At 35.3% G+C, this 14,224-nt stretch overlaps 1 protein-coding gene across 1 annotated transcript; it reads right to left on the reverse strand.

The window, feature by feature from the left end:
* Positions 1,460–7,950, reverse strand: LOC109224413 (factor of DNA methylation 1-like). The gene is made up of 9 exons (XM_019388994.1): positions 7,906–7,950; positions 7,560–7,634; positions 6,156–6,301; positions 5,098–5,987; positions 4,504–4,685; positions 3,982–4,071; positions 3,531–3,818; positions 3,176–3,394; positions 1,460–1,910 (listed from the first exon to the last, which is right to left on the reverse strand). Exons 1-9 carry the CDS (start codon positions 7,948–7,950, stop codon positions 1,680–1,682), a joined length of 2,166 nt encoding a protein of 721 aa, XP_019244539.1. The 3' UTR covers positions 1,460–1,679.

Raw genomic sequence — 14,224 nt, forward strand, 5'->3', positions numbered from 1 at the left:
TAACAAACGAATTAGCTTTGACAGATTCGATCTCTAAGCAAATATTAAGTTGTAGCAAAGGAAGCGTTGAAAGTGAATACTTCTTATCTTTTATGTAGTCATGACACAACTTTGTGCATATGTTGCTCCTGAGGATAGGAACTTTCTGGAAACAAACCTCCCCTCCCCCCAATCCCAGACCTCAAGTCTGTAGTTGGTGTCAGAGACTGAGACCTCTTGTTAGATAACATTGAGACTGAGGCTTCTGATTATGTAGGTGAGTGCTGAATAACAGATTTCTTAATGGTTTGAGGGGCGGGATCTTGTTGGCTTGTTTGGTTATATTTGCTGATATGTTCATTAGTAATCTTATTAGTTAAATCAGACAGAGCATGCACTCTGACCGTCAGAACCTTCTTTACATTTATCCTTTTGATCTTACTTCATAATTAAGAACAATGAACATCGTGTTATCACATTTAAGGATTCCACTAGCCTCCTAAGGTTGGCGGTGCTTTGTTTGGCCTTGTAACTGTGACTAGTGATGATTTCTTAGTAACGAGCATGTTCAATGCTGAACATATGTAAGTTAACGCTTGTCCGATTCTATTGAAGAATCCTCTGACAGGCTTCCCTTGAATGGATGTGTTGTTTTCTTCACCGGATTTTATACCTTGGATAGTTGGATGTAGTCTGGGTTAAAAGAAGCCGAAATCACATGGACGATTGCTGCTGGTTGCATACATCTTCTTGTGCTGTTCTTCTAGCCCCTAAGCCTTGGTGATGTTTGTTATTTATGCATAGACAGCAGGATCCTTGGATCAACATGCTATTGCTCTCATCACACATACACGAGCCAAAGTGAAACATAGTTTACAGTAGTATTCGGCAAAGAGTTGGGAGGATTGACCTTCGGACTTCCTTGGGATTTCTGATTAATTGTGAGGAAATTCTGGGGACTATGGTGCATACCTTGGTCTATAGGAAATATTTTCTCGCGATTTTTTCTTTCTCTGTTGATATTCATTGTTGCAAAATGGGATTGACATGGCCTATGAAAGGAGGCCATGTCCCATGGACAGTATTGCAAAATGATACAATTTTCTTGGGTTTTGCACACTAATCCGTCCATAAACACGTTATACTGTAGGACGCATGGAAAGCTGTTATCTCTCTATATGCTTGGTATCGCATACAACAACAACATACCCAGTGTAATGCTTGGTATCACATACAACAACATACCCAATGTAATGCTTGGCTTGGTATCACATACAACAACATACCCAATGTAATGCTTGGTATCACATACTTCAACGTATTGTCTCAAAGGAGAAAAGCCAAGGGGCACAAAATCTGGTCGCAAACACAGTTTCAAATAAAAATTCCAAAAGACAATTGAACTTTTAAAGTACCATTTCTCAATGGCATATCAGAGTAAGATAATCATATTTTCAACTGTAACCAGTCAAATCCCAGAAAGAATAAACTCCGCAGAGTCAAAAATATAAGGGCTAACTGGACTTCTGCAGCTAGAGATGACAACCATCTTGCAAAACTTGCAAAAATATCTAAATTCATATATACATTTACCATGTAATATCTACTATTCTGCATGCCTAACAAAGAGCAAGTGTACTTGTAAGCAGGATTCCACCTGACAATCAGAAGGGAGAGGGAGACAGAAAAGCACCAAGCAATCATGGCCTCTTGCGCTTATGTGTCTTCAATTGCCTGAAAATATAGCTGGTAACTTCCTTCAGCGTGGCCTTCCTTCCTTCCTTGAAATTCCATAGCTCATTAATGATGTACCTACCACTAGGATTGTATTCCTCTATCTCCTTCAGAGCTGTGGTCACCGCATTGTAGATTTCATCCCCCCATTCCTCCTTCAGCTTTTGTAATGCTTCATCATTCTCATCTATCACTCTCTGCATTTACAGCAAAATGGTCACTCCAAGCCTTCAACATAACATGATATGCTTCTACCTATCTCTTTCTTTTGCTTTTTGATTATTCTAGAGCAGAGTGCCTAGTAAACTTAGGGGACAAAAGTATTTATTTTTCCTTCTAATATTAAAAATCCTTTAAAAAGAAAAAGATAGAGTGAGTAGCAAACTTTAATTAGGTAAGCAATTTAACCCTTCATTTATATTTAGCAGTGAAGATGACTTTACAATATTCAAACGTTGTGATCCTAACACTTCTAGTAGATTATATAAATGTCACTAAAAAAAGGGCAGCCCGGTGCACAAAGCATCCCACATTTACATAGGGTTCGGGGAAGGGCCGCAGCTCAAAGGGTGTAATGTAGACAACCTACCCGAATGCAAGCATTGGTGGCTGCTTCAACGGCTCGAACCTCTGACGTATAGGCCATATTGATGATTACAACAACAACATTTATGAAGGGCCATTTAGCTAATTTGAGATGAGAAAACTTAAAAGTATAAATCTTACATTCTTCTTTCCAAAATATTCTTTAGAAAAAAAAGAAAGCAGCAGCAGCAGATCTAAGATCTTCATTATACAATTAAAGTACTTGGGGTTCTCGTTTTAGCAAAAACTTGGGAGTATGGGGAGAAGAAAACTTGAAAAAAGAGTTGATTGTTAAATGAAGGGAATAAATTCCTTTCTATTCTATCCTAAGTAGGGCTCGTCTAGTGACAACTGACAAAGAACCTCCATCTCCAACCATGAGGTTAGGGTTGGCTTTCACGTCACAGAGGGGAAAAATGTAGGAAAGATTCACTATGGCCCTCGGACAGAGGGGTTTGCGGGCTGTGGTTTACCAAACAAAAAAGGAGACTTCGTTGTTCTTTAAATTCATGTCGAAAAAATGCATCCGTAAGTGACGAAGATGCCTTCAGAAACATACTCTATTAGCAATATGTAAAGGAATGTAAAGTATGAAAGCTATAAAGGTCATCTTCACTCATAAATAGCTAAAGGGTAAAATTGCTCTTCTAACTAAACTTTAAGAGTACTAGTGCACTTAGCCTTTAATGAAGTTCTTCCGATTTGACCAGACACAAAGGAAAACCATAAAAAAAAATGGATGACCTTGGAAGCTAACTAAGACAAGATAAGTCGTCCTTAACCTCAAACCTTTAGATGCCATACATAACTCTTAACTGAAAGGAACTAAATTGGCAGAAAAAGAGATAAAACAAAAAAACGAAATCAAAGAACAAACCTCCACATGCGACTCATCAACCATAACAGTTTTAAAGGGATGCCAGTCTTGGGCTTTTAGATTTTCCTGCCACAGGGAACACAGTTCCAAGGCCTTGATTTCAGCTTCTGCACTTGGTAACCTCTGCTTCAATGCATTCTGAAAGGCCTTTGCATCAATTTCCCCCATTCTTTTTATCCCAATTTGGGAGCGCCCACTGGTCACTATCTCTTTCAATCCCTAAAGAGAGTTTATTCCAAAAAGCTCAGCATCTCATAAGTTATACAGTCTTACAACATGAAACTCCAACATGTCATAAGGTTGTAACTTCATAAAGAAATTGAATATCTTACTGCAATTGACACTGAAATCATACATCAATTAAGGTGCGCCGTGCATCTTGCAACTCATCATTACTTTGGCGCTCCTTTGCAAGGAGAGTCTGGTTCAGGGCCTCCATATCATCCATCTCCTCCATTTTCTGTTTCAGCTCCTGGTTCATCTCCTTATTCTTATTTTGTACAGCTGCATCATCATTTCCTCCAAGGTGCTTCATAACCTCTAGCTTTCCTTTAAGTTCTGCTATTTCCATTTCCAGTTTTTGCCTGGCATCTATTTCCCTTTCTAGCTCAAGTATCTTTCTCAAGGCTTCCTCCTTCTCTCTCTGGATATTTAACGTCAACATGAGTAAAGCTCTGTTTACTTTGTGCTAACAACCATAGCAGAAACCCCAACTTGCAGGTTTTGGAAGAAGCATATGCAGAAATATATATGTGCAAAGACATGACAGACAGAGAGTGGGAGAGATGTGATTATGAATGACACACCTTTTGTTCTTCAACCAGTCTTAAGACATTCTCATCAGCTTTTCTTTGTTCCACAGAGGCCATTTGAAGTGCTGAATTTCTCTCATCATTCTGAATCAACAAAATAAAATTCAACACAGTATAGCGCAGCCTAGAAGTGAAAGTCCAACAGAAAAGGGCAGCCCGGTGCACTAAGCTCCTGCTATGCGCGGGATCCGGGAAGGGCCGGACCACAAGGGTCTATTGTACGCAACCTTACTCTACATTTCTGCAAGAGGCTGTTTCCACGGCTTGAACCTAACCTCCTGGTCACATGACAGCAACTTTATTACACCAAAGCTCCCCTTCAACAGAGCTGACTGGAAAGCATTGAGCATTAGTTCGAAAATTGGCTTTAGAGGACCGGCAGCTAGAGAGTTCCATTCTACCCCATATAATATAGGCAGAGGTGAGACTGCTTGAAAGAATATAAACCCATCGCTGGACTATCATGATAAAGAGAAATATCTATATATAACTTTGACTCATGCTGGAATTCAATACCTGTTTCTTCTCATCGTCAAGCTTTTGCTTTTCTCGCTCAGTTAAGGCCTCACGTTTATTCAGCTCTCTGCTCCAAGCATCAAGCTTCTTCTTCTTGCTCTCCAACTCTACACTTAACATTTCCTGCTCTAGCAGGACCTTCTTTACATGCTCACGGGCAAGGCGTTGCATCTTCCTTGATTCTGCACAAGTAGACTTTAGTTATACTATAAAAATCGTGGCACTTCTATTACCCGATGAATTCCCAACAAAAGGAGGTTCTCTTTAACTTGTGAACTTTGTCAAATCGAGTATCTAGAATCACCTTACAAGTTTTCGAAGCAAATGTAAGATGCTTAGAGTTAGTGATATGTTAAATAAAACAATTTTCAAGAGATAAACTCCAGTTAACCCCCTTCGTCCAAGTAACAAATGAAACAGATCAATTTTAGAGAAGATGCACTAGAACTGGCACTTTATAGTGTCAAGTCTAGATATTCTCACCTATCTAGTCAAAAACATCTGACACATGGCAGGGATAAGAACATAAATTTCATACACTATCTGCGGATCAGAAAAAAATAATAATAACAGAAAAGGCTTGCAACTGAAAACCTTCAAAGAAAGCACGGTGTAGCATGTCTTTCTCCTCAAGCATCTGACTAAGAGATAGTGTATTCAAATTGAATCTTGTCTGTAGCTCATCCAGATTTTCATTTTTCATGTCAATTTCATTGGCTAGATTTGCTACAACCTTCTTTTTATCATGTGTTTCTTCATTAATTAGGTCAGAGATCGTCTTCAACTCCCCCTTCTCTCGCAGATATTCTCCTACAGCCCCTTCTGCTACATAATCATCTTCTCGAGCAACCCATCCATAAATATATGGACCAGGGCAATTTTTATCGGTTTGCCATTCTCGTTTGCTGCAGCGAGAGGCTTCGAAGGACTTCTCGAACTCCATTGCACCCTTAAAACCAGTCCAATCACTTGTGAACCTCACAATAGCTCCAGAGACCCTAGCTTGGTTATCATAGAAAAACTTGACTTCCAAAGGCATGTAGATGGAAAACTTTCTCAACCAGTACTCCTTGTCGTCTAGAGATCTGCCATTTGCTGCTTCCTTTGATACATTAACTACAACCCCAGTCCAAGGCCAACAGAACAGTTCAGTTTTTTCAGGTTCTGAACGTTCTGGTGTCACAGCACGTGCAGGTATTGGCTCAGCCTCATTTACTAGGTCTGTTTGCAGATACTTTGCAAGAGCCAAATTGTTTGCCTTCTGCTTAGCCCTTCGGTTGGCAGAACCTTTGCCAACCCCTGTAGCATGTTGAAGAAGGTCCTTGTACTTGTAGTCTTGTTTTTTCTTCCCTGCACAGAAGGGACATCTAAGGGACCCATTTGGACCCTTCACTCTCAGCTTTCCAGTTCGTAATTCTTCATAAGGCTTCTCTTTGAACTCATAAATCTCAGAGTCACTCAACTCTAATTCTTCATCTGAGCTGCTGGCTCATCTGGATTTAATATAAAAGAAGAGTCAATTCTAAAATGTACATAATACAAACAAATATCGAGGGGAATCAAGTTAAATCTTAAACAAGCAACTAAGAGGAATTGAATCATAGCTGAAGATGTTAAAATTGTCTAAGCCGCATGTAAAAATTAGTTAATACGCAGAGACTGTGGAGCTAGCAACAAAGAGGATTTGAATCATAGCTGAATATGGTGCAGGTATCATGTATAAATCAGTTAATATATCGAAACTGCGGAACAAGCAGCTTAGAGGACTTGAATCATAGCTGAAGATGTTACAAGTAACCTACGGCAGACCGCAACAAAGTACAAACATAAAAGTGTTACCGATCAATAGAACGAGATAAATCAGTAACTTTAATGAAACAACACTGACAGACACCACTAAAACTTATTGACAGTACATACTACTTGGAGACTTTATTTTTTTGCTAAATAGATACTACTTGGAGAATAAAAGGGTATTTTGACTGGCACAGCATATTTTCGCCTCAATCCACCAGAATCAGACGAAAAGATTAGGATGTTTCATGCAAAACCTATCATTTTTCTAAAAGAATAATCAGAAGAAATTTAAAGCCAAGTTCTGAATAGTTCTATCTCAGAATGATCAAAATGCACTATTTCCAAATACTCTAATTTAAAATTCTAAATAGTAGTCAGAACTATTTTAAAGGATGATTAACTATTTTATATAGTGATCAGTATAACTCAATACAGGTTAAGAAGCTGAAACTCAATTCTAGCCATGCTGTCAACGAAAACCGTTCAATTTGCCCTTTGATGAGGCAGAATAGGAAGATGACAAGGAAGTAAAGCAAGTAGATTAAAGATCCTTTTGGAAAATATATCTCAAATAAAATAAAAGAGTTTTATCGGAAGTGCAAAATCTTGTCAAAATATTAAGGGTGATGTTCATGGTTACTGGACAAACTAACGCATAATCTTAATTGACGCATGACTCAGGAGCGGATCTAATTACCACTATGGGTTCATCGGAATCCACCAGCTTTGGCTCGGACCTTGTGTATGTGTTAAGAAAATCAAATAGATAAGCACAAAAAAATATATTTCGAACCCAGTATCAAACGGGCTGTGATAAAATTGCAAACTCGAACCTATAATGTTCCAACCTCTGCATGAACTAAAGATAACCGTAAGCCTCTTTTAGAGGGGATAAGTTTTTTGCACACTTGATTTTGAATACTTAAAAACTGTGACAGTAAGGAGAAGATTACTAAATATTGACTCGGCCCATAGGCCCTGTACAATCTTACACTGACAAATTAGTTCATAAATGCAGGTTTCAAGTCTCTACCCTACTATAGATTACTAACATTTGAGTTTTGTGAATGAACAAAAAGTTTTATAGCTAAGAAGTGGTTACTTTCTAAAATACAACGCATTTCTTTTTTTTTTTTTGAAATCCAGAGTTTCAAACACAAAAAAACTTTGAAAGCAAAATAACATTTCACATATAACAAGACAACTGGTCAGACATTACCGAATTACTTGATATAAAATTGCAACGACAGCCAAGTTACAGCTGCTCCTTTGAGGCTTAAATTCTTAAAGCCACTCACTACTGCTGCGAAACCCCAATCCCCAATCCCACAGAACTAAAGACAAGGAGAGAACGCAGAAAAAGCTTGTAAACAAAACCAAAAACAACAATGTGGAGAAAGCAAAAGCAATTTTCTGCATTCTAATACCTCTACGAAATGTGTGAGCTCTAACAACAAAATGCAGGCCGTGATCGACGTTGTACGGAGTGTTCCGTCGTCTTTTCACTTTTCGTAGAGTAGAAAGTAGAAACAAACCACCTAAAGTGGTAGCAGTCCAGCAGGAGGGAAAGGGAGAGTGTCCTTTTTCTGCTCAGTCCTCAGAGACGCGCTTCACGAAGAAACTGCCTTGTGTTCTAAAGACAGCTGTCATTTTCCCAGGCACTGACCGGAAAAAGGAGAAGGGGTATGTGCATGTAAAAATAGCACTGTCTAGCTAGTTTTCGGACTGATCGTTCAAAAATAGCCAGCATTTACAAAGTCAATGAAAAATAGTCACTATTTTGTTACAACAGAGACCGGTCCAGCATAATATACTGGAGTTCCAGCATATTATGCTGGAATTCCAACACACGGAAAGTTCCAGCATAATATACTGGAGATTCGAGCACTTGTATATGAACTTCCAGCATATTATACTGGACCGGTATACTTAGCTGGAACTCCAGTATATTATGCTGGAGTTCGAGTGTACTTATGCTGAAACTCCGTATGCTGGAGTTACAGCATACTTATCCTGGAACTCCAGTATAATATGCTGGAGTTCAAGTATACTTATGTTGGAACTCCAGCATAATATACTGGTGTATTTTTCAGGTTTTGAACAATGTTTTTGCTAAGATTTATCTTCACATAAAAAGTGGCTAAATTTCGATTACTTTTGAAACTGGACTATTTTTGAACGACCACTTATAAATCTGGCTATTTTTGAATTTCTCCTATATTGCATGGAGCTGAATTAATCCCATTGGAATATTGGGCTTTCCTACGCCAGCCCAAGAATATCATGGGCTTGTCATTGGACTTGATAGTTGGGCAAATATCATTTTTAGCGTAGAAATGACACCGGGTAGCCACTTTATTGTGCTGCTATTTAAAAATTAGTCAGTGCATTCTGAATTTTAATTTTTTAGTTCAAATTTCAGGGACAAAATTGTCCTGAAGTTAGGATTTTTAGTTTAAAATTCAGGAGAAAATAATTACTGGCTAATCTCTAAATAGCGTCCCTGAGAATGGCTATCTGTGCACTTGCCCCATTTTTAGCCCGTAGCTGAAACTATTTATAACTGGTAACCATAAAAGTATATAAAATTTGTATATACATACATAAATTTAAAAATATACCAAAAATATATATATTTCGGCTATTTTTTGAAAGCGGCTATACAATGTTATTTTCCCTAGTCAGTTCGAGTTTACCGCAGTAAATTACTCCCAATGACTTTGAAAATGGATAGTCTTGATTTTTTGGCCACCGCTGCCCCATGGGCAAACCTTTAACGTCAAAGGTCAAAGATTTTTTCAAAAAAGTTTTGAAAAAATCTTCCATCAAATTTTATGTCCAAACGGGCACTAAAGTTGAGATAATAAGAGTCAAAAAATCAAGATCACGTACTTCTAAGGCTATTCTTGCAAATCACCCAATTTAGTGGGGAGCTGAGTAATCCCAGTTTGAGTGTCTACACTTTTAGTATTGTGTCTATCCTTTTCGTCTTTCTCATGATGATGACGGGGAACAATCTTCAAGTCTGGATAGAAGAAGAATGAATTAAAGGTGTACAAGCTTGAGCCTAACGTTTTGGAATGACGTTACGTCCTTGTCGTAAAATAGCATGCTCTAATAGCTCCTGCTAGCCTCTAATTTTTAGTCTATGTTCATAGCTAGAATTTGATGCTCTTTTTATCTGTGTCACTTCACTCGAAAAAGAATAATGGAGTTGTCTATTGTTTAAATCGTTCAAAAGATTATTGAAAAGCAGTGATGCACAACAATGCGATACAACTATGTATTTCAATTGTTCTATTTATATTTCATTTATGGAATAATATCTACTACGCTTATTTGTTACATGCCTTTCAACTTCTACTCCTAAATTTCTCTTTCTAAGGAGTTCTCTATTTATACTTGCTTATTAGCTATGGGCTATTCTAGTCTATTAGTGGAGTTGCGTAAAATAGCAAAAATGACTCGTACATAATTTCGAAAAATGTACATATATTTTTTAACCGCTGATAAAAATAATAGTTTACAAAATGAATATTTTTTTATATATGCGTATTATATACCTATAATATACACATATCATACACTGTTTGACTAATGAAAACGAATGCAATTAATTTCAATTGACCTATTAATTTTGTTTTTTGCAATACGAGTCTGCACACCTTTCGTTTGGTATCATGCATAAGCAAAAATAGTTCTGGATTAAAAATTTAGTACCAACTTATGCTTTGTTTGGTTACTAATACTGAGATAAGTTGTCTTAGGATTGAATATAGTACTGGAATAACTTATACCCAGGGGCGTACGCACGCATTAATTTTTATAAGCGGTTTCAAAATTTATAGAAGAACTTTAATAATAACTTTAATTATCATACTTCTAGACAAGAAATCAAGCACATAACTAATGTGCCAAGTAGGGGTGTACATAGGTCGGGTTGGTTCGGATTTTCTAATTACCAAACCAAACCAATTCTATCGGGTTATTAAACTTAAAGACCAAACCAAACCAATAAAAGTCGGGTTTTTCAATCTCGGTTTTTCTCGGATTTTTCGGGTTTTCGGATTTTTTTGGTTTTTTTTTTCCATTAAGTCTTCATAGCACAAAATATAGAATTTGTGCTCCAAATATTTCTTTAATCCTAGTAAGATAGAACTATATAAGGTATTTTTTCAATAAAATAACATAAATATGAGATGAGTCATGGCATCGTACTAAAATATTCAACAATAAAGATAATAAAATCGCATAAAATAAGTATTATTAATAAGCCATAATAAAACAAACATAATTTGAANTTACTAATAAGTTGCTAAAATAAGTACGACTAATAAGTACTATATTATTTACATGACCAAACACTAAAAGAAAAATAAGTTATGCATTTTATCTAAACCACGGAAAAACCAAAAAATAAATATCCAACACTATTTTCATTCATAGTACAATTGAATTGAACGTCTTTTATTAACATTAGTATTGACTTTATATTGGTTTAAGATTTATTTGAGTTTTTTTTTTATGAACTATAAAACTTATTGGAGCATCCAAAAATTATAAGTCCAAGCTTGAAATAATACGTGAAAAGATAAAACTATGAAAAAGTTTAATAAATATTTATAAACTACACTACAATAAATATTTTTATGTATTAAATATATTTAAAACTTCTATACATATAATATCGGGTTGGTTTGGTTTCGGTTTGACTTTTTTTAGTTAAAACCAAACCAAACCAAATATGATCGGGTTTTTTTTTCCAACACCAAACCAAATCAAACCAAACCATAGTCGGGTTTTTTTTCTCGGTTTGACTCGGATTATCGGGTTGGTGCGGTTTGTCGGTTTCATTTGTACACCCCTAGTGCCAAGACACAATTTATATTAAGTGGTGTCATTTTTTTTTCTACTTATCCATTTCCTCACAGTATTGTAAAATTTTCCGACAAAGCCATGTCGTGTGACATCGCTTCGTTAAGCGTGCATCTGCCCCTGCTTATACCTGCCATATGATGGGATTGTAATCCCAGGGTAAAGCTTTAAATTGACAATCCCAAGAATAATACAACATGCCGAACAATCAATAAAAAATAATACCAAACTAACTAATCCCAACATAATCATTCACGGTATATCCAAGGGTAAAGCTTTAAAATTAACAATCCCAAGAATAATACCACGTAACGAACAGTCAATAAGAAATAATACTAGACTAACTAATCCTAACATAATCAATCTCAATATAATTAATCCCGGTATAACTTGTCTTCGACCCAAACGGGTGACTCATACTACTTGAGAGTGGATATAAAGCATATGCTTTTGGAGATATATTCTGAAAAAGAGTACAAAGATTCTTTTTACCAAACAAAGCAAAAGAAATGACAGATTCCTTCTCATTAAACTTAAAATTAAAAAAAAAAAAAAAACTGCACTGATCAACTAATTGCTAATTATCACAATTAATATGAAAGTCAATTATTCTTATCTTCTTTTGTTTAATGATTATGTCTGGAAATTGAATTATGCCAATGCTTTCTTTTCTATTGCAGTTGTCACTCTTTTAAATGGTGGATGCAATGGGAAATGAGAACCACAACAATTGAACTAAAAAGAGAAGAAATAATGATAAAGAAAAGAAGGAATGAAAGACAAACCGTATTATAGTACTTCCTCGGTGTGACTAAGTTGTTGCTTCAGAAAATTAGCTTTACTTATTAGTATTCATAACAAAGATTCCCTGCATTATGTACGTTAAATATTGTTTCTGAGTTAATGTTTTACTAAAAGCAATCATATTAATTAGTGCAAAGCCCTTCATGTTGATGCTTTCACCCACCCACCCACCTACCTCAAATTGTCATCAGCAAATCTGAAACCTCCGACGATTCGACGAACACCAGTACTTTAAAAAGACTTAGAATTAGAGGAGGAGCCAAAGATTTGAATTTTATAAGTTTTAAATTCTAGGTGTTAGTAATTGGAATCTAAATTGATTTTTAGCCATATTTAACAAATTTCTTTCTATAGTTTAGACTAAAGTTATTTAGGCCCCGTTTGGCCATGAGTTTTGCCAAAATAAATTTGGGATTTATTTTCAAAACTCATGTTTGGCCATAAATTTGCCCACATTTTGGCCAAATCCTATGTCCCAAATCCCAAAATCCCAAAACTTGGGAATTATTACATGTTTTTCCAAAATAAAGTTGGGAAATATGTTTTGAAAACGTATGTCCAAACACATTTTCATCTTCAAACCAAACTTCACCCAAATCAAATTTTTCAAAATAAATTTGGATCTATGGCCAAACGCTAGCTTAGTTCGCGGAACCCGTACCTAACATTCTAGCTCTGGAGGACTCTCAGAGCCCGTTTGGCCAAGCTGCCAAAATCTACTCATTTTGAAAAGTACTTTTTTTCAGAAATACTTTTGAAAAAAGTACTTTTGAAAAAAAATAGTTTTTGTTTGGCCAATTCATTTAAGAACTATTTTTTGTAATATTTGATAAAAAAAATTGTGTTTGGCCATTCTTTTTTTAAAAAAAAAAAGTATTTTTGCGTGTCAAATTACCAAAAAGGATAGTGCAAAGGCCTTATAATTATTTGAAAGAGAAAAACAAACTTAAGTATTTATCGTAAGATATTTCAGTATGAATTAGAAGTCTATTCCACAAATTACTATATATTGATAACCCACCATGTAATAATAAATAAAGTCACTCACATATGATAAGATTTCTCAATAATTTCATCTCTACGTCTATCGCACAATGCCTCCATATTAGTAGAAGACTTGCCTTGCATTTCTAAAGGAATACCAGAAGGCCCATCTCCTTCCTCAATCTCTGCAGTAATGTCTGTATTAGTATAATATATAGTTGAATTCCTTATCGTTAGAAGAATATTGTCGGATCAAATTATGTATAGCCATGGTAGTTGTAACTATATGATTCTTAGTGTCAAACTTGAAAGATGGCATTAAGCGTAAAATAGAAATATAATTAAATTATATATATTTAAAAAAAAAATTGTTTTCGTAAAAAAAAGTTAAGTATGTTTAATTAAAATTCAAAAAGAATAACTAATTATTAACAACACATAATGTATAATTTAGTTTTTAAAAAAAAATTAAATTCAAAAAAAGAAATTATTACCTAACCTAACTAACTTTATAATAAATTGTCAAATAGCCTATTGTGACGCTGCCACTTGGCTTAATGTGGATGCCTTTTCTTCTTCTTTTAATAATAATATAGATAGATTGTACGATGCTATTATAAATTTTTTACCTATTTGTAGGTAATTTGCACAAATTAGATTTGATAACTGTTTTAAAGATTCAGGAATTAATAGCATGTAACAAAAGAAATTATAAATAATTATTTGTAGGAAGAGAATTGATAATCCAGAGAAGGATGTCGATAATTTACTTTAGTGTGAAAAAAGAAGAAAATAAGTTGGAAAGTTACAAGACATTACACAAACAAAAAATCAAAAACAAGAAAAATCAATAAAGAATATCGAAAGTTACAATATGATTCATGTATATGATATCTTTAATTTTTAAAAGTATGGTAAAAACTAGAAACAAAAATGAAAACAAAAAACTTAAATCAGCAAGAGATAATTTGGACAATATAAATTTATGGTGAGGATAGTTTTGTCTTGAATACATTAAATTTTTGCTTCTGCTTCTGCTCCTGCTTCTTGGAAGAAGCTAGAATTTTCTGCTTCTTCCCAAAAGCAGAAAAACTGCTTCTGCTGCTGGCCAAAAGTACTTCTCCGTCTTGGCCAAACAGCTTAAATTTTTTGAAAAGTACTTTTTTAACAGAAAAAAGTACTTTTGGCTTCCCAAAAGCTTGGTCAAACAGGCTCTAAGTATGGAATGTTCCAAAAACTTTTAACTTAAAAGGAAATATTT

The sequence above is a fragment of the Nicotiana attenuata genome, chromosome 3, assembly GCF_001879085.1.
Source record: "Nicotiana attenuata strain UT chromosome 3, NIATTr2, whole genome shotgun sequence".
Lineage (NCBI taxonomy): Eukaryota > Viridiplantae > Streptophyta > Magnoliopsida > Solanales > Solanaceae > Nicotiana > Nicotiana attenuata.